Source organism: Pristiophorus japonicus, chromosome 2 (genome assembly GCF_044704955.1).
Source record: "Pristiophorus japonicus isolate sPriJap1 chromosome 2, sPriJap1.hap1, whole genome shotgun sequence".
NCBI classification, from domain to species: Eukaryota; Metazoa; Chordata; class Chondrichthyes; family Pristiophoridae; genus Pristiophorus; species Pristiophorus japonicus.
Window position 1 is genome coordinate 228,305,813 of NC_091978.1, and position 27,333 is coordinate 228,333,145.

At 44.8% G+C, this 27,333-nt stretch overlaps 1 protein-coding gene across 1 annotated transcript in view; it reads left to right on the plus strand.

The window, feature by feature from the left end:
- LOC139233285 (uncharacterized) overlaps positions 1-26,607 on the plus strand; it is a 47,166-nt gene extending 20,559 nt beyond the window's left edge. Inside the window, exons 2-4 of the mRNA XM_070863888.1 lie at positions 5,635-5,718; positions 21,197-21,424; positions 22,987-26,607. Of these exons, the coding sequence (XP_070719989.1) occupies positions 5,635-5,718; positions 21,197-21,424; positions 22,987-25,080 (2,406 nt within the window). The 3' untranslated portion in view covers positions 25,081-26,607. The remainder of the gene's footprint in view (positions 1-5,634; positions 5,719-21,196; positions 21,425-22,986) is intronic.
- The last annotated feature ends 726 nt before the right edge of the window (positions 26,608-27,333 follow it).

Genomic DNA, 27,333 nt, shown 5'->3' on the forward strand with positions numbered 1-27,333 from the left:
ACCCAGAACTGAAGAAGGGTCATCGACCTGAAATGTTAACTCTGTTTCTCTCTCCACAGATGCTGCCTGACCTGCTGAGTATTTCCAGCATTTTCTGTTTTTATTTCAGATTTCCAGCATCTGCAGTGTTTTGCTTTTGCATGCCATTTTAATGATCTATGCACCTGGACCCACAAAGTCTCTTGGAATTCCACTGTTTTTTTTTTTAGTTTTTTACCATTTAGAAACAATCCTGTTCTATGCTTTTTAGATAGAAAGTGGATGACCTCACATTTGTCTACATTGAAATTAATTTGCCACAGTTTTGCCCATTCACTTAATCTATCAATAGCTCTTTGTAATGTTATGCTTTCATCTACACTGCCTACAGTGCCGCCTATTTTTGTGTAATCAACAAATTTGTATATGTGGCTCTCTATGCCATCATCTAAGTTGTTAATAAATACTATGAATAGTTGAGGCCCCAACACAGATCCTTGCGGGACATCACTAGTCACATCTTCCCAATTAGAGTACCTGCCTATTATCCTTACTCTCTCCTACTGCTCAGCCAATTTCCTAACCAGGTCAATAATTTGCCTTCAATTCCATGGGCTTCAACCTTAGTTAGCAGTCTCTTATGAGGAGCTTTATCAAATGCCTTCTGGAGGTTCATGTAAATAACATTCATAAATATTCCCCTGTCCGCTATTTTAGTCACTTCCTCAAAAAATTCAATCATGTTTGTCAGGCATGACCTCCCTTTCACAAATCCAAGCTGACTCTCTCTGATCAGCTGAAAATGTTCAAGGTGTTCAGTCACCCCATCCTTAATTATAGACTCTAGGGGGTCAAAATTGCATCTTTTTTTAAGAGCAGTTAAGGGCAGAAATGAGTTTCTGTCCAGTTGGGGCGGTCTCTCCAACGATCGAGACATTGCCCTCACGATTTTTTGAGACGGAGAAGGATTCCGTCCAACTCCTGTGCGAATGCCGATAATGACGTCATTAGAGGGCACCACCTGGTCTCCGCCCCAGAAGTGACATTGCCCTCAAATAGTTGATCGACCACTTGTCAGTGCCCTCGCTAGCTTCGCGCGGCGGGAAGCTGCCAGTGGCTGGGCGGCACGTCCGCCCTTAAAGGCAAGGGCACACTGCCGTGGCCGCCCTTTTATTTTAATTGTTGGCCGACTCTGCAGTTGGCCCAATGGCAGCCTGGCACCCCCTCTTGGATGCCGGGCCACTGGCCCGGCTGAAACCCTCCCTGGTGGCCCAGTGGGCGCCAAGTAGGTCTCGCAGCGTCCCTCCCAGTCATTGCTAAGTGGCACCGCCCGTCTTCCGCCCTGCTCCCGACTCGTTTCCGCCCCTCTGCCGCCCCAAACACCGCCCCGATGATGTTGGAAAAGAAAAGAGGGCAATTTCCCTGTATTCCCCACACCATCGATTCGGGCAGTAATTCACCAGAGAATTCGAATTATCTGCCCCAAATGGGGCGGAGGCCATTTTCGGCCCCTAGTAATTTCCTGATAACAGATGTTAGGCTAACTGATCTGTAATTACCTGCTTTCCCCCTCTCACCATTCTTAAATGGCGAAGTGACATGCGCAATTTTCCAATCTAAAGGAAAGGTTCCTGAATCGAGAGAACTTTGGAAGATTATAGTTAGGGCATCTGCAATGTGCTTGTTGTGTCCTTGGATGCTCTAAAAATGACTCCATGAGGCAGTGTGTTGTACGTGAACTGTAGTGACCGTAGTCCTTTATTTGTTAACTCCAGAGTGAGGATCACACCTGGTGGCCTGCCTTTTATACTAGGCCAGGCACACCTGTACAGGTAACCTACGAGCCTTCCACTGCTGTGCCCTCTGGTGGCACACCTTGTGATAGTACCAACAGTAGCCATGTAGGATACATGACATCACTCTCTTCTTTAGTGCAAATCGCCTCTGCATTGACTGTGCTCTGGGCTTAGCTCTATCTGGGCTCTATCTGGTTGACCCTTGGCAGGTCGTTTTAATCTTGGGTGAGTGGTTGGTGCAGTAGAGTGCTGGTGGTTGCTGTTTGTGTGTGTCCCTGACCACTTCATTCACATCCCCCCTCCCCCACATATAGATTATGCCAGAGGATAATTGCATTCATATACATTCAAGTTCAGAAAAACAAGTTTGCATTACATTTGTGGTTCCGTTGTGAGATATGTACGTTGGACTGGTGAGATGCATTATCGATGTGGTGACCGGTACGTAAGGACAAACTAGTTCCAGAATTGCTGCTGGTGGTGGCGCAGTGCCCAGTGCTGGCAGTGGGAACCCATTTGGCTCAAGTTGCCTGCTCTTGGGGCTGTTGCCATGGTTCCTAACGTCGGGCAGGTTCACAGATGCCTGTGACCTCCTTGTCATTTCTTTGTGCCCTGGGTTGCTGCTGCCCCGTGAGGAGCTGTCGTCTAGCAGTGCACAGGAACTGCTGACTCGCTAGCTTGGGCGTTGTTTGGGATCCTGGCTGGTCCTGGTCCCCGTTGGGTGGACTGTAGTGGGTGACCCTTAGTTTCCAAGTATAGCCTTGGTGGCGGTGGGCTCTGGGGCAGTGCCTTAGCACAGTTTGCTCATTCAGGCTCATGGCGGTTGGTGCCATCGGGTGCCTGAGGGGTGGAGCCGATCAGGGGCAGGGCATCGATACCAGTGTCGTTGCCCTCCTGAGATCTCTTGCTCTGCAGCTTGTGTGTATTGTCTACTTGTGGCCACACTCCATGGTGCATAACTCTGGTCCCAGGGACCTCGCTGAACCTGTGTGCTCCCGATGGGTGTCTGCCCGCTGCATTGGCTGCGTGCAGTTGAAATCCTACAACGCACAACTTTTCATTACTTGTTGTGGATACTCTGTAGCTCCGATCGCGATTGCGCGACTTTTCCTCGCTGGTTGCACGTACACAATTCTGATCATCAATTACACATTTTACATCGCGTGACTTTTCCTTGCTTATTGCACACAACTCTGATCATCAGTTACACATTTTACCTCTAACTTACAGTTGCTATTGCATTGCTGGAGTGTGTGGAACTGTCCCTTTAATTGTGGTGAGTTGTGGGCCTCCTTTAAATGAGCCTTGCTTTCTTTACCTCAATCCTCTTCTCCGTTTGGTGCAACGTGTTGCTCCATCAGCGCTCCACCTCGTGGTCTGGCCGCAGCCATCTTTTTCTTCAGCGCCTCACCTCACCGTGGTTTGGGCGCCATCTTTCTTCCATCCATGATGTTGACTGCGGTGATCCTCTTCTCCCCGGATTCTGCCACCGAAGCTGGGAAGTCGCCTTTGGATCCGATTTTCTTCCTCCGGAGTCCTGCCACTGGAGCCTGGAAAGTGCGTTCGGGTCGTCTCAGCTGGATCATCTTCACGCAGTCGTGCTGAACGGTCTGTGCCTCGGGTGCTGTGCTGGTCTACTCTCTGGTGCCGGGTCCACCCTCAAGTCAGGGCTTGCTGTGCCTCCGAATGCGGAGGAGTGAAGTCTTCCCACTTTCAATAGATCTTCTCCATCCACCTTCTGCCGAGCAATGTTGGTCCATCACCTGCAACAATCCACAGAGTTAACTTGTGCACCGCGCCATTATGGAGTACCTTTACATTCGCACTACCAACGACTGGGATAAGTTCATCGGTGTAGATGCGCAGCTCTGCTTGAACCGGGACCAACTTAGGTCATTCAGCTTGATTATCCCATAGCCTCTCAAAGGCTTCTTGATTCATTACTGACTGGCTCACCCCCGTGTCCACTTCCATGAAGACTGGAATCCCATCTATCTCGACTTCCATCCTCAACGGAGAACACTTGGTGGTGCAGATAAACATGCTATATACCTAATCGTGGGGCTGAGCTGCCTCTCTGCTTATCGTTTCATAGTCCACACTGGATTCATGGCCATCTGCAGACTCTTCATTGACACAGTGAGTCATAATTCTCTTACACATTCACTGGAGATGGCCCTTTGTGCTGCAGTCCTTGCAGTCTTTAAAGCGGCACTGGTGAGCCCTGTAATTCCTTCCACAATGCCAGCATGGAGCTACTCGATTAGCTCCCCTCGGCAGACGCTGAGTTAACGGACTCAGAGGCCTGTTCTCTCTCCCCTGAGAGGGTTCGCGTTCTACAGTCCAGCCTCTTAAAGGTGCCACTCAGTGCACAGTACCTGCCGGGTTTGAGTCCTGAGCGTGAGTCATCTGCCGAGAACCGCAGGTCGAGGTCATGAATGCCTGGCTCACGGAGATGGCCTTCTGCAGTGTGACTGTGGTATCCGCTGACAGTAGTTTATGAAGAAGGCCCTCATGGCCAATTCCAATGACAAAAATGTCCCGCAGCACATCGTTGAGGTGGTTGCCGAAATCACACGGTGCCGCCAGCCTCCTGAGGTCTGCAGCGTATTTCGCGATTTCCTGGTCTTTGGGCCCGCGGTGGGTGTAGAACCGGTGTCTGGCTGTGAGGATGCTCTCTTTGAGCTTGAGTTACTCATGGATCAGGGTTACGAGCTCCTTGTTGTCTTCGCTGGTGCCAGCAAGTCCCTGATGAGGCCATGGACAGTGGGCCCACAACTGGTGAGCAGGACAGCTCTGCGCTTATCAGCCAGTGTGGCTGGATCATCGCCTGCCAGGTCGTTTGCTGTGAAGAAATGGTCGAGCCTCTCCACAAAAGCGTCCCAATTATCACCATCGGCGAACTGCTGCAACGTACCAAAGGTAGCCATTTTTGCATGAAAGTTTGTAATCTCGTCGCCAATTGTTGTGTCCTTGGATGCTCTAATTATGACTCCACGAGGCAATGTATTGTACTTGAACTGTAGTGACCTTAGTCCTTTATTTGTTAACTCCAGAGTGAGGATCACACCTGGTGGCCTGCTTTTTATACTAGGCCAGGCGCACCTGTACAGGTAACCTACAAGTCTCCCACTGCTGTGCCCTTTGGTGGCACACCTTGTGATGGTACCAACAGTAGCCATGTAGAATACTTGACAGTGCTCACCTACTTCCTTTAAAACCTTGGGATGGAAACCATCTGGTCCTAGGGATTTGTCACTCTTTAGTGCCATTATTTTTTTCATTATTGTTATTTTACTTATGTTAATTTTATTGAGTCCCTGCCCCTGATTCAGTATTGGTTTCCTTGGGATTTCCAACAACTCAACAACTTAGCATACATCCCATCTGGACCTAGTGACTTTTCTACTTTGAGGATTGCCAACCTTTTAAGTACTTGCCTTTGTTTAGGCTATCTAATTTATCTACTACCTCCTCCTTTACTGTGGCATTGGCAGCATCTGCTTCTTTAGGGAAGCTCTCCTCTTTGGTCCCTAATTTGCCCCACCCTTCCTTTGGCGATCCTTTTACTATTTATATGTTCATAAAAGATTTTGGGTTCCCTTTTATGTTACCCACTAATAGGTGGATATATATGGGAATTATTACTACAGTAGTTTCATTTGAGGTTCCAAATGGTGTTCAAATCCCTTACATGAAGTCATTTAATAAACCTAAATGAAATTTCTGTCTTGTAATTACTCCTGAATGTATGCCATTCCCACGTTAATATGTTTTAACAGAATAAAAGTAGTAACACATTGGCCCATCAATGTTGTTTCTCTTTGATTTATATACAACCTTGTTCTCTCTTGTGCAGGTTTGCTTGCAGTTTTTTTTAAATGAGGTACCCACTCCAACACATCGTATATCTGGCCATGCGTATATGGACAACATGACTATCGTAAGTACTGGAGCTACCTGGGATATGGGTTGCATTATTCATATGTTATCTCATCATGAATATTTTTTAAAGAAGTACATCTAATGGATACTCAATATTTATCTATATCACTTCAAAGTAATTCATTGGTTGTGAAACATTTTGAGAATTTCTGAGAGATGTGATGAGGCATTAAAAATGTAAGTATTTCTCTCCTTCACGCTTCATATTCCTCTGCTGTAGCAAATTGGCATCTATGAAGTTAGTTAAGCATCACACTATAAATTCTTCACCAAGCAATGACTCATTATGAATATTATAGTAAATGCATTTGTTACGAATTCAGGTCAGTCTTAGACAGGTACAGTGGCATCAGTAGCTCCCTAAGTGGTCTGAGCATCTTACTTTTATGGGAGTTGACTCACACTGTCCCATAACTACATGCACAATTGTGTAGCCTCGGGATGCAACAATAGTATCCTCTTTTAATCTGGATTGGGATATCCCTGTCTTCTGCATGTGCATTTCTTGAAGTGAACACCTGGTCAGATGAGCTTTGATACGAATGATAATCTGCTTTATTTTACAGCGGGTGAACCTACAAATTAATTCACTTAGTTCAACCTGTACAACTTATCTATATATATTGGTACAAAAATAATGAACATGCTACATTACCCCACTTCAGTGCTTGGCTTAAACTAATTTTCCAAATTCTCTCCGCATTAATCAAAATCATATGTGGCTCATTCCGTTTTCTTCAAATGTCTGCCCTTCACAGTCACCTCCATGGCAATGTTCTCTCCTGCTTCCACTCCTATCCCTCGCATTGTAGATATTAATGGTATGAAAGTAATTATTGACAACTGATGCAGTGATGAGTTTGCTGATTGTAATACACTACAAAACAACAGAGGGAGCAAAATATCACGAAGGCAGCTTCTGAACAATCAGCTCATTGCTCACAAGGTTTTCTTCTTTGTCTACAAGATGTATTCAGGGTTCTATCCCTGGCTCCACTCTTTTTTTTGTTTATTGCATAATGTTATTATCTGGAAGCGTTGATTCATCTTTCACATGTTATGCCTTGCCAACACCTCCACTGACCCCACAGTTATTGCAACTGCCTCTCTGGAATTGAGCTGGATGAGACAAAACCTATTCTGACTTAATGTAAGCAAAGCTGATGCCATCATCTTTAGCTTCCATGCACACCCACAAACCCACTGGCTGTCTTTAAACCATCGGCCCCACCATCCCATCCAGCTACCACTTCAGGTTGAGCCCAGAGGTGCAGTGTCCTGGATTATTGCTTGACCCTGAGCTCGATTTCCTCTACTTCATCTGATCTGTTACCAAACCCACTTTCGTTCACCTCAACAATGCCTGCTCTGCGTTTACATCCCCCTCCCACTGCCAAAATTCGAATCTATGCTTGACCTTGCAGCTCAATGCTTTCTTTGTCAGTTTTCCCCCTTTCACAACTCTCAAGAATACAAAAATATCCAGAATACTATCAGAATGTGAGAAGTAGGCCAATGTTGGAGGACCTTCAGATATGTGTAGAGACGCAAGACTAGAAGCAGGGGGTGTGGGTAGGGAGAATCCATGGAGGAATTTGAAGATGAGGAGGATGAGAATATTAGTTGACTCTCGTGGGCACAGGAAACTAGTGGAACTTAATGAGGGCAGGTGTGATGGGGTGCTGACCTCCAGTATAGAACCTTAGTGCCAGCTCTTTTCCTGCCTTCAAAAATATCCTTAGGCTTCTCCTCTTCATCTGTGCATTTACTGCCTCTTGAACCACCTTCTTCTTGAACCTCCTCCCTTGCTTGGTGTTTACTTACCATCCCACCATACTTTGAAGAGATTGGAGCTGTGTGTATGTAATGAGAATTATGTAAGTAATTACAGGTTGGACCTCTCTGGTCCAGGACTCTCTGGTCCGGAAACATTCATGGTTTGGGCCTGAGGGAGAGGAGGGTTTATACGCTGTTGTGGGCAACGACCCGTAAGCGTTCTGCGCATGTGCTATGCAGAAAGCCACTGCACAGCAATTAGTCGTTGTGTGGAAACACTCCGTACAAAAAAAGAGAGCACCAAACCAGCGTTAAGCCAGTGCTGGGAGTGGCTGTCAGCTAGTGAGTGTGTGCGCGGGTGCTGAGGGAGCCGCCCACAAGCTGCCAGCATACACGTACAGGAGCCCAGGCGCTGTCGACAGGTACAAATAAGATTAGGCTAGGCATGATCTCCCGTGGTCCAGAAAATTCTCTGTTTCGGCACCGGTCAGGTCCCGAGGGTGCCGGACCAAGAGATCCAACCTGAATTGACAACTGTTGCACTGATAAGTTTGCTGATGGTAATACCACTACAAAGCAACAGAGGGAGCAAAATATCACTAAGGCATTTTCTGAATAATCAGCTCATTACTTGACTTTGATTATTTTTGTACATATGTTTGGAAGATACAATGAACTGAAACTATGGCCCTGAAATTCCAGTCGGAGGCTTCCCGTGGGCAATTGCCTCCGACCCAAAACATTTCTACGAATTTACCTGGTGGTCCGGGAAGAGCCTGCGATTCCGGTGGGGAGGCCTTCTCTTCCCGTGCTGCGAAGCACGCTCCCGTCCTCCAGATTCCCACGCAGAAGGTGCAGTCACGTGTGACTGCTTAACCAATCAGGTACTGTATTCCACAGCTTTCCCATTAATAGCAATGAGAACTCCGTATCTACGAGTTCTTATTGCTATTAATGAGAAAAAAAAACAAAGACACTAAACACATGTAATAAAAACTAAAAAACACACCTCACATAATTAAAATTAATTGAAATTAAAGTTAATAAATATCTGAGAGAAAATTTTTTTTTCCGAGTTTTTAAAAAGCTTTTAAAATTATGGTTAAAAATAAATGTAACGTAGTGGGCAGGGTTTTAAAAAATAATGTGTTTTTAAAAATTTTATTTAATTATATTTTTGTATGTTTTTAAACTCTTACGCCTGTAATAAGTAGACTATGCGCCTGCTTTTATCAGGCGCAAGAATTTTGAGGACATTTGCTGGGCAAGATATGGATAAATACCGCAATCTTGCCTGTGCAAATGTCCGCACTCCCGATATGCGTGAGATCTGTCAAGCACCATGCGCATTGTGTGCTGAAAACCAGTTTTTCCGATGCCTTCCCAGGTCCGTAGAAACTCCGTACAGACCCAGGGAGGCCGGAATTTCAGGGCCACTGTTCTTTGACCTTCTGATATTTTGGTTTGCCTCCAGTTCAGACTGACACAACAAAAGTTTTTCCTCTGGCAGTGTCATGGTATAATTTTGCAGATCATTTGGCTTGGTATAGTCTGTTGAGGTATATTACTAGGATTCAATTTCCAACGCTGAGGCATCTCATTTGATGAGCAGGATATTATATTCCTCATCCCAAGAAAATGATAAACATGATTTCACACGTTTTAAAAATATGGTTTAAAACAGTAACATAAAATTCATCATCATAGGCAGTCCCTCGGGATTGAGGAAGACTTGCTTCCACTCTTAGTATGAGTTCTTAGATGGCTGTACAGTCCAATACGAGAACCACAGTCTCTGTCACAGGTGGAACAGATAGTCGGTAAATTGATCATTTTGGAAAATTGAAAAATTCAGCATTTTATTAAAATAACTGGAATTCTTAGACATTTAAGAGAAAGCTAATTATATTTTTTGCAGACAAAGTGAACTCTGGTAAGAATAATTAACTTTTCCAGTTGTAAAATGTGTACATTTAATTTTTTTTTTAAAGTTCAGAGGGGTGGATTTTCAAATACTTTATCTCTGAAATAGCAGTGGCAGCATTTAGGGTAAATTAGCATAATTTTTCCAAACATTGTGTTTTCTCCCCATCTCTCAAAGTTGCTGAAAAATGCTGCTTACAGTTTTGTGAACACAGGCAGTGCTGTGGTCCCTCACCCAACTGACAGTTTTTCATGAGTGATTCTGTTCGAGATCTCTGCGCTCCTCTAATTCTGACCTCTTTGCATATCCCCGATTTCCTTCGCTCCACCATTGGTGGCCATGCATTCAACTGCCTAGGCCCTAAGCTGCGGAATTTCCACCCTAAACTTCTCTGCTTCTCTACCTCTCCTCCTTTAAGTCACTCCTTAAAACCTACCTCTTTGACCTTGCTTTTGGTCACCTGCCAAAATATCTCATAAAGTGGGTCGATGTCAAATCTTGTCTGATAACGTTCCTGTGAAGCACCTTGGGACGTTTTGCTACGTTAAATGCGCTATATAAATGCAAGTTGGTGTTGTCTTCACGTAATATCCATGCACATACACTTTCTAGCAGAGCTCAAAGAACGGTGCTCAGGAGCAGCATTCTTTTTTAAGTTCCACACATTGTGATCAGAACTGCGATTGCATTTGGAACTTAAGACATTTAAAACATTTGTTCAAAATGGACCTCAGTGCAGAATTATTTACTATAACATGATAAGCAGAAACACCATAAACATTTCAATAATTAGTATTAATTGTAAATAATTGTACGTAACTGCTGGGAACCAGGGAAAGTGTCTTTGTAAATCACAGATTAGAGAAGGAAGCAGAAGAGTAAATGCTAACAAATGTTAAAGGATGATCCACTAGAGCAGCGGTGTTCCCATTTTTTGTCTTCATTACCATGGACCCCAGAAGGAGACACATAGGGAAGGAATAGAATTTTCAGAGGGTTCTTGTGACCTCCTGCCATACTCCTGCAGGGCAGCTCAGTCCCGTGGAATGCACATCCTGCGGCATGTGGGAAGTCCTGGATGCTTTGCGCGGCCTAGACAACCATGTGTGCAGCTTCAACTACTAGAGCTCCGCGTTTCGGAACTGAAGCAGCAACTGGAGTCAATACAGTGCATCCGCGAGGCTGAGAGCTACGTTGATAGCACATTTCAGGAGGTGGTCACCCCGCAGTTTAAAAGCGTACAGGCAGAGGGGTAGTGGGTGACCACCAGATGAAGTAAGAATGCTTGGCAGCTGGTGCAGGAGTCCTGCCATGAGTCCATCTCGTTTTCAAACCGATATTCACTTCTGAGTATCGGTGAGGGGGATGGTGCCTCTGACTTCAAAGGTAGTAATCTCCTGGTTACTACTGGTGCCATGTGCTAATGAGTATAAGAATAGAAGGATAGAGAGGATGAACATGTGGCTGGACAGTTGGTATAGGAGGGAGGGCTTTAAATTCTTGAGGCATTAGGACCGCTTCTGGGAGAGATGAGACCTGTACAATCCTGGTTGCACCTCAACAGCACCGGGACCAATATCCTCACGGGGAGTTTGGCTAGTGCTCTTGGGGAGTGTTTAAACTAGCTTGGCAGGGGGATGGGAACCTGAACACATTCAATAGGGAAGAAAGTTAAGCAGAAATTGGATAGCAAGAATCTAGAAAGCGAATCTGTAAGACAGAGGAAACAAGGCTTAGTAAGTAGTAAGCAAGGAGGTCTTCCTGTGCTAAATGGTATATACTTTAATGCAAGGAGTATAGTGAATAAGGCGGATGAGCTAAGAGCACAGGTAGATACTTGGGAGTATGACATTATAACCATTACAGAAATATGGCTGAAAGAGGGGCAGGCTTGGCAGATCAATATTCCTGGTGACAGGATTTTTAGATAAGACGGAGGGTGGGTGGGGGGTCACAGTGCTGATTAAAGAAACTATTACAGCGGTGAGGAGAGATGATATGTTGGAGGGATCGTCAAATGAGCAAATGAGGCCATATGGGACGAATTGAAAAATAAAAAAGGGGCGATCACATTGCTGGGCATGTATTATAGACCCCCAAACAGTGGGAGGGAGATAGAGGAGCAAACCTGTAGGCAAATTGCTGTGAAGTCCAAAAACCATAGGGTAGTAATACTAGGGGATTTTAACTATCCAAATATTGATTGGAACAAATATAGTGTGAAGGGTATAGAGGGTGCAGAATTCTTGAAATGCATTCAAGAGAACTTTTTTAGTTAATATGTAGCAAGCCCAACACGAGAGGGGGCAGTTTTGGATTTAGTTTTGGAGAATGAAGCTGGCCAGGTTAAAGGGGTATTAGTGAGAGTGCCAGTGACCATAATTCAGTCAGATTAAAGTTGGTTATAGATAAGGACAAGGATAGGCCTGGAATAAAAGTCCCGAATTGGGGCAAAGCTAATTTTGCTAAGTTAAGGAGTGATTTGGCCACAGTGGACTGGAAACAGCTACTTGTGGGTAAATCAGTGTCGAAACAGCTACTTGTGGGTAAATCAGTGTCGGAACAGTGGGAGGCATTCAAGGAGGAGATCCGGAAGGCTCATGCCAAACATGTGCCCTTAAAGAAAAAGGGTGGGAATATAATTCTAGAGCCCCCTGTATGTCTAGGGACTTACAGGGGAGGATAAAGAAAAAAAGGGACGCTTATGTCATATACCAACGGCTAAATACTATAGAACCTTTAGAGGAATATAGAAAGTTAAGAGGCAGAATTAAAAAGGATATTAGGAATGCTAAGAGAGAGCACAAAAAATTATTGGCTAGTAAAATTAAGGAAAACCCTAAGAGGCTAACTAAAGAAAGGGTAGGGCCTATTAGAGACCATGAGGGTAATCTTTGTGTGGAGGCTGAAGATGTTGGTAAGGTTCTTAACGAATACTTTGCATCTGTTTTCACAAAGGAAAGGGGTAATGCAGATACTGCTATCGAGGAGGAGTGTAATATTCTGGATGAAATAAATATAGTGAGAGAGGAAGTATTAAAGGTTTAGCAGCTTTGAAAGTAGATAAGTCTCCAGGCCTGGATGAAATGCATCCCAGCTGCTCAGTGAAGTAAAAGAGGAAATGAGGCCTTGACCATCATTTTCCAGTTTTCTTTGGATTTGGGCATGGTGCTGGAGATTGGAGGACTGCAAATGTAGTACTCTTGTTTAAGAAGGGAGAAAGGGATAGGCCGAGTAATTACAGGCCTGTCAGTCTAACCTCATTGGTGGGAAAATTATTGGAAAAAATCCTGAAAGACAGGATAAATCTACATTTGGAAAGGCAAGGATTAATTAGGGGCAGTCAGCACGGATTTGTTAAGGGAAGATAGTGTTTGACTAACCTGATTGACCCTCTTGGTTACCTCCTCAAAAAATTTAATGAGGGTAGTGCGTATGATGTAGTGTATATGGACTTTAGCAAAGCTTTTGATAAGGTCCCACATGGCAGACTGGTCATGAAGTTTAAAACCCGTGGGATCCAGGGCAAATTGGCAAGTTGGATCAAAAATTGGCTTGGAGGTAGGATGCAAAGGGTAATGGTTGATGGATGTTTTTGTGACTGGAAGGATGTTTCCAGTGGGGTTCCACAGGGCTCAGTACTGGGTCCCTTGCTTTTTGTGTGTATATCAACGATTTAGATTTGAATGTAGGGAGTATGATTAAGAAGTTTGCAGACAACACTAAAATTGGCTGTGTGGTTGATAATGAAGAGGAAAGTCATGGGCTGCAGGAGGATATCAATCTACTGGTCAGGTGGGCAGAGCAGTGGCAAATGGAATTTAATTCAGAGAAGTGTGAGGTTATGCACTTTGGGAGGGCTAATAAGGAAAGGGTATACACATTAAGCGGTAGGCCACTTAATAGTGTAGATGAACAAAGGGACCTTGGAGTGCTTGTCCACAGATCTCTGAAAGTAGCAGGCCAGGTGGATAAGGTGGTTAAGAAGGCACATGGAATGCTTGCCTTTATTGGCCAAGGCATAGAATATAAGAGCAGGGAGGTTATGCTTAAATTGTATAATACTTTGGTTTGGCCACAGCTGGAGTATTGCATGCAGTTCTGGTCACCGTATTATAGGAAGGACGTGATTGCATTAGAGAGGGTGCAGAGGAGATTTACGAGGATGCTGCCTGGAATGGAGAATCTTAGTTATGAGGATTGGATAGGCTGGTTTGTTCTCATTGGAACAGAGGAGGCTGAGAGGAGACCTCATTGAGGTGTACAAAATATTGCGGGGCCTGGACATCGTGGATAGTAAGGGCCTATTTCCATTGGTGGAGAGGTCTATTACGAGGGGGCATAGTTTTAAGGTGGTTGGTGGAAGGCTTAGAGGGATTTTGAGGGGGGGGACATCATCTCACAGAAGGTTGTGGGGATCTGGAACTCACTGCCTGGAAGACTGGTGGATGCAGAAACCCTCACCACTTTTAAGAGATGGTTGGATGGGCACTTAAAGTGCCGTAACCTGTAGGGTTACGGACCTAGAACTGGTAATTAGGATTGGACTGGATAACCTCTTATTGGCCGGCGCAGATATAATGGTAAGTACTGCAGGGAATTGAATATGGCCAGGGTGATCTCCTGGACTAGTTTCGATCGCCTGGATGGGTCAGAGAGGGGTTATAAAAGGGGTCGGGGGGTCTAGTAAGGAGGAGGAACTGAGGGAAATCCTTATTAGCCGGGAAATTGTGTTGGGGAAATTGATGGGATTGAAGGCCGATAAATCCCCAGGGCCTGATGGACTGCATCCCAGAGTACTTAAGGAGGTGGCCTTGGGAATAGTGGATGCGTTGACAGTCATTTTCCAACATTCCATTGACTCTGGATCAGTTCCTATGGAGTGGAGGGTAGCCAATGTAACCCCACTTTTTAAAAAAGGAGGGAGAGAGAAAACAGGGAATTATAGACCGGTCAGCCTGACATCGGTAGTGGGTAAAATGATGGAATCAATTATTAAGGATGTCATAGCAGTGCATTTGGAAAGAGGTGACATGATAGGTCCAAGTCAGCATGGATTTGTGAAAGGGAAATCATGCTTGACAAATCTTCTGGAATTTTTTGAGGATGTTTCCAGTAGAGTGGACAAGGGAGAACCAGTTGATGTGGTATATTTGGACTTTCAGAAGGCGTTCGACAAGGTCCCACACAAGAGATTGATGTGCAAAGTTAGAGCACATGGGATTGGGGGTAGTGTACTGACATGGATTGAGAACTGGTTGTCAGACAGGAAGCAAAGAGTAGGAGTAAATGGGTACTTTTCAGAATGGCAGGCAGTGACTAGTGGGGTACCGCAAGGTTCTGTGCTGGGGCCCCAGCTGTTTACACTGTACATTAATGATTTAGATGAGGGGATTAAATGTAGTATCTCCAAATTTGCGGATGACACTAAGTTGGGTGGCAGTGTGAGCTGCGAGGAGGATGCTGTGAGGCTGCAGAGCGACTTGGATAGGTTAGGTGAGTGGGCAAATGCATGGCAGATGAAGTATAATGTGGATAAATGTGAGGTTATCCACTTTGGTGGTAAAAACAGAGAGACAGACTATTATCTGAATGGTGACAGATTAGGAAAAGGGGAGGTGCAAAGCGACCTGGGTGTCATGGTACATCAGTCATTGAAGGTTGGCATGCAGGTGCAGCAGGCGGTTAAGAAAGCAAATGGCATGTTGGCCTTCATAGCAAGGGGATTTGAGTACAGGGGCAGGGAGGTGTTGCTACAGTTGTACAGGGCATTGGTGAGGCCACACCTGGAGTATTGTGTACAGTTTTGGTCTCCTAACCTGAGGAAGGACATTCTTGCTATTGAGGGAGTGCAGCGAAGGTTCACCAGACTGATTCCCGGGATGGCGGGACTGACCTATCAAGAAAGACTGGATCAACTGGGCTTGTATTCACTGGAGTTCAGAAGAATGAGAGGGGACCTCATAGAAACATATAAAATTCTGACGGGGTTAGACAGGTTAGATGCAGGAAGAATGTTCCCAATGTTGGGGAAGTCCAGAACCAGGGGTCACAGTCTAAGGATAAGGGGTAAGCCATTTAGGACCGAGATGCGGAGGAACTTCTTCACCCAGAGAGTGGTGAACCTGTGGAATTCTCTACCACAGAAAGTTGTTGAGGCCAATTCACTAAATATATTCAAAAAGGAGTTAGATGAGGTCCTTACTGCTAGGGGGATCAAGGGGTATGGCGAGAAAGCAGGAATGGGGTACTGAAGTTGAATGTTCAGCCATGAACTCATTCAGTCGAGGAGTCAGTCGAGGAGGCGGGAGCTCGGAGCAGTGCGAGTCCGGGGTCGGCGAGAGGCCTATAAAGGCCAGCGGGAGTCGAGCAGTTCGAGCAGTCAGTCGAGGAGGCGGGAGCTCGGAGCAGCGCGAGTCCGGGGTCGGCGAGAGGCCTATAAAGGCCAGCGGGAGTCGGGCAGTTCGAGCAGTCAGTCGAGGAGGCGGGAGCTCGGAGCAGCGCGAGTCCGGGGTCGGCGAGAGGCGTACCGGTGCAGCTACAGGGAGAAGGCAAAAAAACAAAGGTGACGTCACAGCCTAGGGGGTAAGTGATTGGCTGGTGATTGGTGAGTAGTTTTTCTTTTTCTTCTTATATTGGTCAGTAACTTTTAACATTGTTATTACCAGTTTAAGTGTATCTAAGGGTTAAGACATGGCAGGAGAGCTCGGTCGGGTGTTATGCTCCTCCTGTACCATGTGGGAACTCAGGGACACTTCCGGTGTCCCTGACGACTACGTGTGCGGGAAGTGTGTCCACCTCCAGCTCCTGACGGTCCGCGTTACGGAATTGGAGCTGAGGGTGGATTTACTCTGGAGCATCCACGATGCTGAGAATGACGTGAGTATCACGTGTAGTGAGTTGGTCTTACCGCAGGGAAAGGGTCCACAGCCAGATAGGGAATGGAAGACCAGCAGGAAGAGTAGAGCAAGGAAGGTAGTGCAGGGGTCCCCTGCGGTCATCCCCCTGCAAAACAGATACACCGCTTTGGGTACTGTTGAGGGGAATGACTCATCAGGGGAGGGCAGCAGCAGCCAAGTTCATGGCACCGTGGCTGGCTCTGCTGCACAGGAGGGCAAGAAAAAGAGTGGGAGAGCGATAGTGATAGGGGATTCAATTGTGAGGGGAATAGATAGGCGTTTCTGCGGCCGCAACCGAGACTCCAGGATGGTATGTTGCCTCCCTGGTGCAAGGGTCAAGGATGTCTCGGAGCGGGTGCAGGACATTCTGAAATGGGAGGGAGAACAGCCAGTTGTCGTGGTGCACATTGGTACCAACGACATAGGCAAAAAAAGGGATGAGGTCCTACGAAACGAATTTAAGGAGCTAGGAGCTAAATTAAAAAGTAGGACCTCAAAAGTAGTAATCTCGGGATTGCTACCAGTGCCACGTGATAGTCAGAGTAGGAATCGCAGGATAGCGCAGATGAATACGTGGCTTGAGCAGTGGTGCAGCAGGGAGGGATTCAAATTCCTGGGGCATTGGGACCGGTTCTGGGGGAGGTGGGACCAGTACAAACCGGACGGTCTGCACCTGGGCAGGACTGGAACCAATGTCCTAGGGGGAGTGTTTGCTAGTGCTGTTGGGGAGGATTTAAACTAATATGGCAGGGGGATGGGAACCAATGCAGGGAGACAGAGGGAAACAAAAAGGAGCCAAAAGCAAAAGACAGAAAGGAGATGAGGAAAAGTGGAGGGCAGAGAAACCCAAGGCAAAGAACAAAAAGGGCCACTGTACAGCAAAATTCTAAAAGGACAAAGGGTGTTAATAAAACAAGCCTGAAGGCTTTGTGTCTTAATGCAAGGAGTATCCGCAATAAGGTGGATGAATTAATTGTGCAAATAGATGTTAACAAATATGATGTGATTGGGATTACGGAGACGTGGCTCCAGGATGATCAGGGCTGGGAACTCAACATTCAGGGGTATTCAACATTCAGGAAGGATAGAATAAAAGGAAAAGGAGGTGGGGTAGCATTGCTGGTTAAAGAGGAGATTAATGCAATAGTTAGGAAAGACATTAGCTTGGATGATGTGGAATCTATATGGGTAGAGCTGCAGAACACCAAAGGGCAAAAAACGTTAGTAGGAGTTGTGTACAGACCTCCAAACAGTAATAGGGATGTTGGGGAGGGCATCAAACAGGAAATTAGGGGTGCATGCAATAAAGGTGCAGCAGTTATAATGGGTGACTTTAATATGCACATAGATTGGGCTAGCCAAACTGGAAGCAATACGGTGGAGGAGGATTTCCTGGAGTGCATAAGGGATGGTTTTCTAGACCAATATGTTGAGGAACCAACTAGGGGGGAGGCCATCTTAGACTGGGTGTTGTGTAATGAGAGAGGATTAATTAGCAATCTCATTGTGCGAGGCCCCTTGGGGAAGAGTGACCATAATATGGTGGAATTCTGCATTAGGATGGAGAATGAAACAGTAATTTCAGAGACCATGGTCCAGAACTTAAAGAAGGGTAACTTTGAAGGTATGAGGCGTGAATTGGCTAGGATAGATTGGCGAATGATACTTAGGGGGTTGACTGTGGATGGGCAATGGCAGACATTTAGAGACCGCATGGATGAAGTACAACAATTGTACATTCCTGTCTGGCGTAAAAATAAAAAGGGGAAGGTGGCTCAACCGTGGCTATCTAGGGAAATCAGGGATAGTATTAAAGCCAAGGAAGTGGCATACAAATTGGCCAGAAATAGCAGCGAACCTGGGGACTGGGAGAAATTTAGAACTCAGCAGAGGAGGACAAAGGGTTTGATTAGGACAGGGAAAATGGAGTACGAGAAGAAGCTTGCAGGGAACATTAAGGCGGATTGCAAAAGTTTCTATAGGTATGTAAAGAGAAAAAGGTTGGTGAAGACAAACGTAGGTCCCCTGCAGTCAGAATCAGGGGAAGTCATAACGGGGAGCAAAGAAATGGCGGATCAATTGAACAAGTACTTTGGTTCGGTATTCACTAAGGAGGATACAAACAACCTTCCGGATATAAAAGGGGTCAGAGGGTCTAGTAAGGAAGAGGAACTGAGGGAAATCTTTATTAGTCGGGAAATTGTGTTGGGGAAATTGATGGGATTGAAGGCCGATAAATCCCCAGGGCCTGATGGACTGCATCCTAGAGTACTTAAGGAGGTGGCCTTGGAAATAGCAGATGCATTGACAGTCATTTTCCAACATTCCATTGACTCTGGATCAGTTCCTATGGAGTGGAGGGTAGCCAATGTAACCCCACTTTTTAAAAAAGGAGGGAGAGAGAAAACAGGGAATTATAGACCGGTCAGCCTGACCTCAGTAGTGGGTAAAGTGATGGAATCAATTATTAAGGATGTCATAGCAGTGCATCTGGAAAATGGTGACATGATAGGTCCAAGTCAGCATGGATTTGTGAAAGGGAAATCATGCTTGACAAATCTTCTGGAATTTTTTGAGGATGTTTCCAGTAAAGTGGACAAGGGAGAACCAGTTGATGTGGTATATTTGGACTTTCAGAAGGCTTTCGACAAGGTCCCACACAAGAGATTAATGTGCAAAGTTAAAGCACATGGGATTGGGGGTAGTGTGCTGACGTGGATTGAGAACTGGTTGTCAGACAGGAAGCAAAGAGTAGGAGTAAACGGGTACTTTTCAGAATGGCAGGCAGTGACTAGTGGAGTGCCGCAAGGTTCTGTGCTGGGGCCCCAGCTGTTTACATTGTACATTAATGATTTAGACGAGGGGATTAAATGCAGTATCTCCAAATTTGCGGATGATACTAAGTTGGGTGGCAGTGTGAGCTGCGAGGAGGATGCTATTAGGCTGCAGAGTGACTTGGATAGGTTAGGTGAGTGGGCAAATGCATGGCAGATGAAGTATAATGTGGATAAATGTGAGGTTATCCACTTTGGTGGTAAAAACAGAGAGACAGACTATTATCTGAATGGTGACAGATTAGGAAAAGGGAAGGTGCAACGAGACCTGGGTGTCATGGTACATCAGTCATTGAAGGTTGGCATGCAGGTACAGCAGGCGGTTAAGAAAGCAAATGGCATGTTGGCCTTCATAGCGAGGGGATTTGAATACAGGGGCAGGGAGGTGTTGCTACAGTTGTACAGGGCCTTGGTGAGGCCACACCTGGAGTATTGTGTACAGTTTTGGTCTCCTAACTTGAGGAAGGACATTCTTGCTATTGAGGGAGTGCAGCGAAGGTTCACCAGACTGATTCCCGGGATGGCGGGACTGACCTATCAAGAAAGATTGGATCAATTGGGATTGTATTCACTGGAGTTCAGAAGAATGAGAGGGGACCTCATAGAAACGTTTAAAATTCTGACGGGTTTAGACAGGTTAGATGCAGAAAGAATGTTCCCAATGTTGGGGAAGTCCAGAACCAGGGGTCACAGTCTGAGGATAAGGGGTAAGCCATTTAGGACCGAGATGAGGAGAAACTTCTTCACCCAGAGAGTGGTGAACCTGTGGAATTCTCTACCACAGAAAGTAGTTGAGGCCAATTCACTAAATATATTCAAAAGGGAGTTAGATGAAGTCCTTACTACTCGGGGGATCAAGGGTTATGGCGAGAAAGCAGGAAGGGGGTACTGAAGTTTCATGTTCAGCCATGAACTCATTGAATGGCGGTGCAGGCTAGAAGGGCTGAATGGCCTGCTCCTGCACCTATTTTCTATGTTTCTATGAATGGCGGTGCAGGCTAGAAGGGCCGAATGGCCTACTCCTGCACCTATTTTCTATGTTTCTATGTTTCCCAGATTTCTTTTCTGCCTAAATTGGCCTGAGTTTTTAATCTGGTTTTTGCCTCCCCCAGGAGATCACATGGCTCCGGTTGGGGTGGAGTGTAGAATGTTTCAGTCTAAGGGGTGTCGCAGTTGTTTGAGGCGGGCTGGTTGGGCTGGGTGCTCTTTACCTTTCCACCATTGTTCATTGTTCATAGGTTATATGTAACCTTCAGGGCTGCTGACCAAGGGCCGTGCGGGTCTTTGTCGGCCGGCGCGGACACGATGGGCTGCAATGACCTTCTGTGCTGTAAATTTCTATGTTTCTAAACCCTGGAGAAACAATGTAAACAGCTGTTTACGTTGTATCTCCAGAGTATCCGTCAATTTCCTACTAAAACTTCGGCGGACGATTGGGAGAACCCATGTGAAAATTCCAGGCAATGACGTCTAAATCCTTGTTCCCTTTAAATTGCATATATAACAGGTGAGGCTGACAGATCTTCGTTTTGTGATTTTAGGATTTATTCATCAATAAGGCAACAATGCTCACAGCAGTCCCCTCCAAAACTTGAAGCCCACATAATTCAAATGGGACAAACCAGCAAATAAAAAATAAAAAGTTTAAATCAATCTGCATTTGCAGAGCTTCGAGAGTCAGATTGCCAGAGCTTGAGAGCACATGTTTGGACTTACCTGCGCGAGAGCACTGAAGTCTCAACTTGCAACCCCAAATCTTTATTAATATTTACTCAGTATGCTGTGAGCCAGTGAGTTTGCAGTCTTGATTGAATTTGCTGATTGGGAGGGAAAACTAATGAAATTAGCATGCTTGTATGTTTCAGCATGTTTTCTGCCAAACTGATCAACGACTTTGGTTGTTTGCTAGACTGCCTCTCCTGAGGGTCGAATTTAGGGATGGGGAGGGGTTGTAAGAAGAATTAATTTTTAAAAATTGCTACTGAAACATTAAAGTTTATTCAATGCTTGCATTTAACTTGTGGTATTCTGTATTCTTTATAGTACAAAGCAACCCTTAGCACAGTCAGTACCAGGCTGAAAACTTACCAGTATGATGACACCTGCCCAGTTTTCAGGCTGCACTCAAACAAAGGGAGACCTCAGGAGGAGGTAGCATGTCAGCGAGCAGATTTTGTACCGGGTTCTTGCCGCATCATGAAGGAGTTGTTTGCTGATAAAAGACCTGCTAACTGTTCGTACCAGTTGTCGAATGTGATTTGTGAGATTAAGGTATGTATTTTTAATCAAGTATTTCAACTCCCTACAGGTGCATCCACAAGAAATGTTGTTTGAAAAGAATATCTGTGCAGGAGGACTGATAGGATGAATAGTCAAGTTTGGATTAAATTTTTTTAAATTGAGAAATTAAGTTGAAAAGCAATGGTCTATAGTACAGGACATCTAAGATTGGAAATAGTGAAAGAGACGAGTAGCTAAATTCGTGGTTAGGTGACAATAGGGCTCAGAAGTGGGACTCAGTGGATTGCTAGCACAGGCACTATGGGCTGAATCGCCTACTTCTGTACTGTAAAATTCTGTGATTTTGCCAAACATGAGATTTTAAATGAAGATCACAGGAGGAGAGACTGAGGGAAGGAAGGAAGGAAGGAGTTCACCTTTTGAGGTTCTGGGAAAAAAGGAGTTCGGAGATCATACAATAAATCTTGATTTCAATATAAAATTTGCATCAGTGTTTGCTTCTGCTGGTCGAAGAGGACACGTTTGAATTGCAGACCACGCAGATTCTTGAAACTGGCCACCTTTTGGCTGCAAATGATCTCTTCAACCACCTACACTATTCAGCTAAAAAGCACAGAATGTGTGTGCAGCTTTCCCAACAGTGAGGGACTACAGCACTGCTGCGTCCACTATACCATAAGCACTGAGCCACAAAACCCTCAGGTCCCACGTTTAGTCCTTGATCTGTGCTGATCTTAGCCAGGACATTAATGAGAGGGTACAATAATTTTCAGGCTGGAGAGGGAACCACCAGTCAGAGTTTCCCCTCTCTCTTCCCCCCACCCCCACTCCACCCACTCCACCCCACCTCTCCTCATTGCTATTCCGTGAAGCCTGTTGGGAAGTGAGTGTATGTGGATGTTGGAGAGAGTACAGGATTGATCCTGCCATGCTCACTTGCAGCCTTATACATGAAAAGTGTCTATTTGGGCTGCTGATTCCCATAAAACCGTACTCCAATTTGAATTACTGCCTTAAGGATAGGAAATCAAAGGAAAAAAATAGTTTTTCTCATAAAATATCTTTATAGATTATTTAGTATAATAGTTTAAGATTTGTGATTTTTTTTTTCCCCCCCTCACTTATTTTCCACCAATTTGCTCCCCCCTTGTTTGTTCCGCATCTCCTAAAATGATTGACATCTTGCTGGGGTATTGTTTTCACTCAAGTGGTCATTCTTCATGCATTAACCTTGAAAGTGAGTGTTCACTATTCGGCTACAGGGGCATCACAGTGCGGCCCTGATCTTGTCCTCAGTTTGACATCCACATACATGCACTCCTATCATGGGTCAATGGATACTGATAAGGAATGGGAACAGTGGCTAATTTTAAACTCCCTAATGTGGGGCGCTTAGATGAATTGTTCCATCCTAACCACAGTTCAGCTGAGATCAGCTAATTAAGCACAAAATGGGAATCAAACGTGTGATGTTTCTGGGCTGCATGGCTCAATTGCTCACTGCTTGATGCTTTGTTGTGGCAATTCTAATTCTTGTGCTTTACATTTCTAATTCTTGTGCTTTACATTTTTTTGTTGTTGCTTTCTGTAAGAAATACAATCCAGAAAAACCTCAAGCGACCTGTCGCCATGATCTGTGCAGTGCGTCATCCTCTGTAGTGATAGGATTGTACAGTGAAGACGTGGGTGTTAATCAATGGAAGAAGTTTAAATCCACAGTGGAAGCCATGGTGTTTATTAATCAAGAACTGCTAATAGATTGGAGGACCTATCACCATGGTTACTGCTTTATACGTTGCCTCAGCCATGATGGAAGAAAGATGTCGCAGCTTCTTATTCTGCCTCCTGTGTTGCGTGCAGATGCCAATTCTGATAAATTAACAAATGAACCTACACTGAATGTGAATATTCTACTCTTGGACTCTGTGTCCAGGCATCATTTTTATAGAATTCTGCCAAAAACTATTAATACGTTCATAAATCTGAACACTAACGTGTTTAAATCTGGACACGTGTTTGACTTTGAGTTGGTTCAAGGTATAAAAAGTAGAACGTTTGAGTCTCTCCAAGCTCTGTTTGCTGGTGAGTCATTCAATCCACTTAAACCATTTAGTTCATTTGTGTTACCACCAAAGGCTGTGGATCTCAACAAGACACTTGGACGTTTTAAAGAATTTGGATATGAAATGTTATATTTGGAGGACCTGTGTTGGAAGTGGGATTGGGGTTTGGTGAAAGAGCTGAGAGCTCTTAAGAAAAAGGCACCATTTTCTGAAAGATTAAAGTTGTTCTTGGAAGCAACCAAAAGAAGTGGAATTGACAGGGTGGATGTTTCATACTCTAGCTGTGATATTCTTCAAGAAAATGGGGTGAAGGATATGTTCCATGGACCTGCTGCTATATGTTACAATGGTATCCATCAACATGCCTACCTCCTACAGTATATTGAATACGTTATCACTCGTTTCTCTTTTCTGCAAAAGCCTCTGTTCAGTTTCCTCATGTTGGACTCCAATCACGAAGATACAGGCCTCAGGTTAAAACAAGTGGATGAAGATCTAGCCAAACATGTATCGTTCTTAGCTGATCAACAAAACACTGTGACCTTCATTCTTTCAGATCATGGCAATAATTACGGGCGGTTTGTTTCGATGACCACAGAATCTCAGGTTGAGCTATTCCACACCACACTATTTATGATTGTCCCAGACACAGCAGCCATTTTACTGGGTGAAAAGAAGATTCGATCCTTGCATACAAACCAGCACAGGTTGATCAGCCTCCTCGATATTCATCATACTTTACAAGGTTTATTACCACTTGTTGAGGATATGAAAGGGAAAGTTTTGAAATATGGAATGAATGCAGATGGGTTACTGAGCCCAATTTCCCCAAGTAGGACCTGCAACAGTATTCCCAGGATTCCTCCAAACCTTTGCATATGCCAAGACTTTGAAAAACCAGCACTAAGTGATTCTAGTTTTGCATTATTTGCTGAATTTGCACTTGGTCAGATGAACCATGAAATCGTCCAACAACAGATAACTGCAAAACACTCTTACAAAAGCTACAGAGTCTGTCAAAGATTAATTGGCCTTAGATTTGACAATGTGAAAATTCGCGAAGAACACATAAATGAGACCATTGTGAAACTTGACCTTTATGTAAAAGCTTCAGAAAGTACAGATCACTATGAAGAAAAATACTTAGTGGTCATAGACTTCAGTTCTCAGGTAGATGCTGCAATGACTTTAGTAGGATTTGACCGTATGACTCCATACAGCCCTTATGAGGGTTGTGCTGATCGTGATGTTGATTTAAGATTATGCATTTGTGATTTAGAAAATGGCCATGATGCATCAATTTCATATTGGAAGAATATTTTGAACTCATCAGTTTCTTGGACTGCGACTAACTTCAGCTTAATTCACGCGTCTTGTCTGTACCTCATCAAACGACAGTATACTTCAGGCATTGTTCTGGCAGTGGTTAATGCCTGCCCACATATGCAGTATGACATCAAATTTGACTTCCTGACTATAAATATGTACTCTTCATCTGTGATGCCTGTAAATGTGACACTTTGGCCAGGAATAGAGGAGCTCCTGACTGTTGGATTTCAGAAAGCTAAGGGAAAACCTTGGAAATATAAGTATTCTTTGAATTACAGAGCATTCACATTATAGATGAAATTACACATTGAGGTTAACATTTATTCTTCATTAACAGGATTATTTTCAATCCAGTAAAGTGTATGATCTGCAGTGGCTATTCAAATGTGAATTCTGATAATTTATAGCTGGGTTACAATTGGAGCATTGTATGAAGTGCAGTGCCTTTAGGCGTCGAAATCAGGAGGGCTAGGAAAGGAACCTCTTGGATGGAAAGCCCAAACCTGCAACAAAATCATCAGTTTAAGAACAGGTCACCGAATGGAGGCGATGCGGCCTCCAGTGCTGCCCTAATGACTACCACTGCAGGGGCTTCCTCTGGACTCCTCAGTACATGTTTTACCTTTTATTGTTATTAGAACATGATTATGTCAGTGTAAGTTTTTTTTTACTGGGTTTCTCGATTGGGTGGACGAAAATCCTGAGTGTTATCTCCTAATCACTAGAAAAAAGATTTGAATGGCTTGTGAGCTGGCAGATTATTGGGACTCTTACACGGCAAGCGATCCCCAGGCGGGCAGAGGAAACCTTTCAAGGACACTCTCAAAGCCTCCTTGTTAAAGTGCAACATCCCTACCGACACCTGGGAATCCCAGGGCCCAATGAGATTTAGTGGAACCTATAATATGCTAATTGCAGACCCAATGGTGACACATCAAGATTTCTCCCGGCAAGGGAAATTCCATACACAGGATATGTGCTCCAGGATTCCTGCCAGCGAGTCCAAATAGATTTATGAACAAAGTTCCAATCAAGTTAGGATGGAATGTCACCAGGCCTGTTGAGTAGTATTTAATCATAAAAAATCCACAGAAGAGTTGTTACATAGAAACATAGAAACATAGAAAATAGGTGCAGGAGTAGGTCATTCAGCCCTTCTAGCCTGCACCGCCATTCAATGAGTTCATGGCTGAACATGCAACTTCAGTACCCCCTTCCTGCTTTCTCGCCATACCCCTTGATCCCCCTAGTAGTAAGGACTTCATCTAACTCCCTTTTAAATATATTTAGTGAATTGGCCTCAACTACTTTCTGTGGTAGAGAATTCCACAGGTTCACCACTCTCTGGGTGAAGAAGTTTCTCCTCATCTCGGTCCTAAATGGCTTACCCCTTATCCTTTGACTGTGACCCCTGGTTCTGGACTTCCCCAACATTGGGAATATTCTTCCTGCATCTAACCTGTCTAAACCCGTCAGAATTTTAAACGTTTCTATGAGGTCCCCTCTCATTCTTCTGAACTCCAGTGAATACAAGCCCAGTTGATCCAGTCTTTCTTGATAGGTCAGTCTCACCATCCCGGGAATCAGTATGGTGAATCTTCGCTGCACTCCCTCAATAGCAAGAATGTCCTTCCTCAAGTTAGGAGACCAAAACTGTACACAATACTCCAGGTGTGGCCTCACCAAGGCCCTGTACAACTGTAACAACACCTCCCTGCCCCTGTACTCAAATCCTCTCGCTATGAAGGCCAACATGCCATTTGCTTTCTTAACTGCCTGCTGTACCTGCATGCCAACCTTCAATGACTGATGTACCATGACACCCAGGTCTCGTTGCACCTCCCCTTTTCCTAATCTGTCACCATTCAGATAATAGTCTGTCTCTCTGTTTTTACCACCAAAGTGGATAACCTCACATTTATCCACATTATACTTCATCTGCCATGCATTTGCCCACTCACCTAACCTATCCAAGTCACTCTGCAGCCTCATAGCATCCTCCTCGCAGCTCACACTGCCACCCAACTTAGTGTCATCCGCAAATTTGGAGATACTACATTTAATCCCCTCGTCTAAATCATTAATGTACAATGTAAACAGCTGGGGCCCCAGCACAGAACCTTGCGGTACCCCACTAGTCACTGCCTGCCATTCTTAAAAGTACCCATTTACTGCTACTCTTTGCTTCCTGTCGGACAACCAGTTCTCAATCCACGTCAGCACACTACCCCCAATCCCATGTGCTTTAACTTTGCACATTAATCTCTTGTGTGGGGCCTTGTCGAAAGCCTTCTGAAAGTCCAAATATACCACATCAACTGGTTCGCCTTTGTCCACTTTACTAGAAACATCCTCAAAAAATTCCAGAAGATTTGTCAAGCATGATTTCCCTTTCACAAATCCATGCTGACTTGGACCTATCATGTCACCTCTTTCCAAATGCGCTGCTATGACATCCTTAATAATTGATTCCATCATTTTACCCACTACTGAGGTCAGGCTGTTTTCTCTTTCCCTCCTTTTTTAAAAAGTGGGGTTACATTGGCT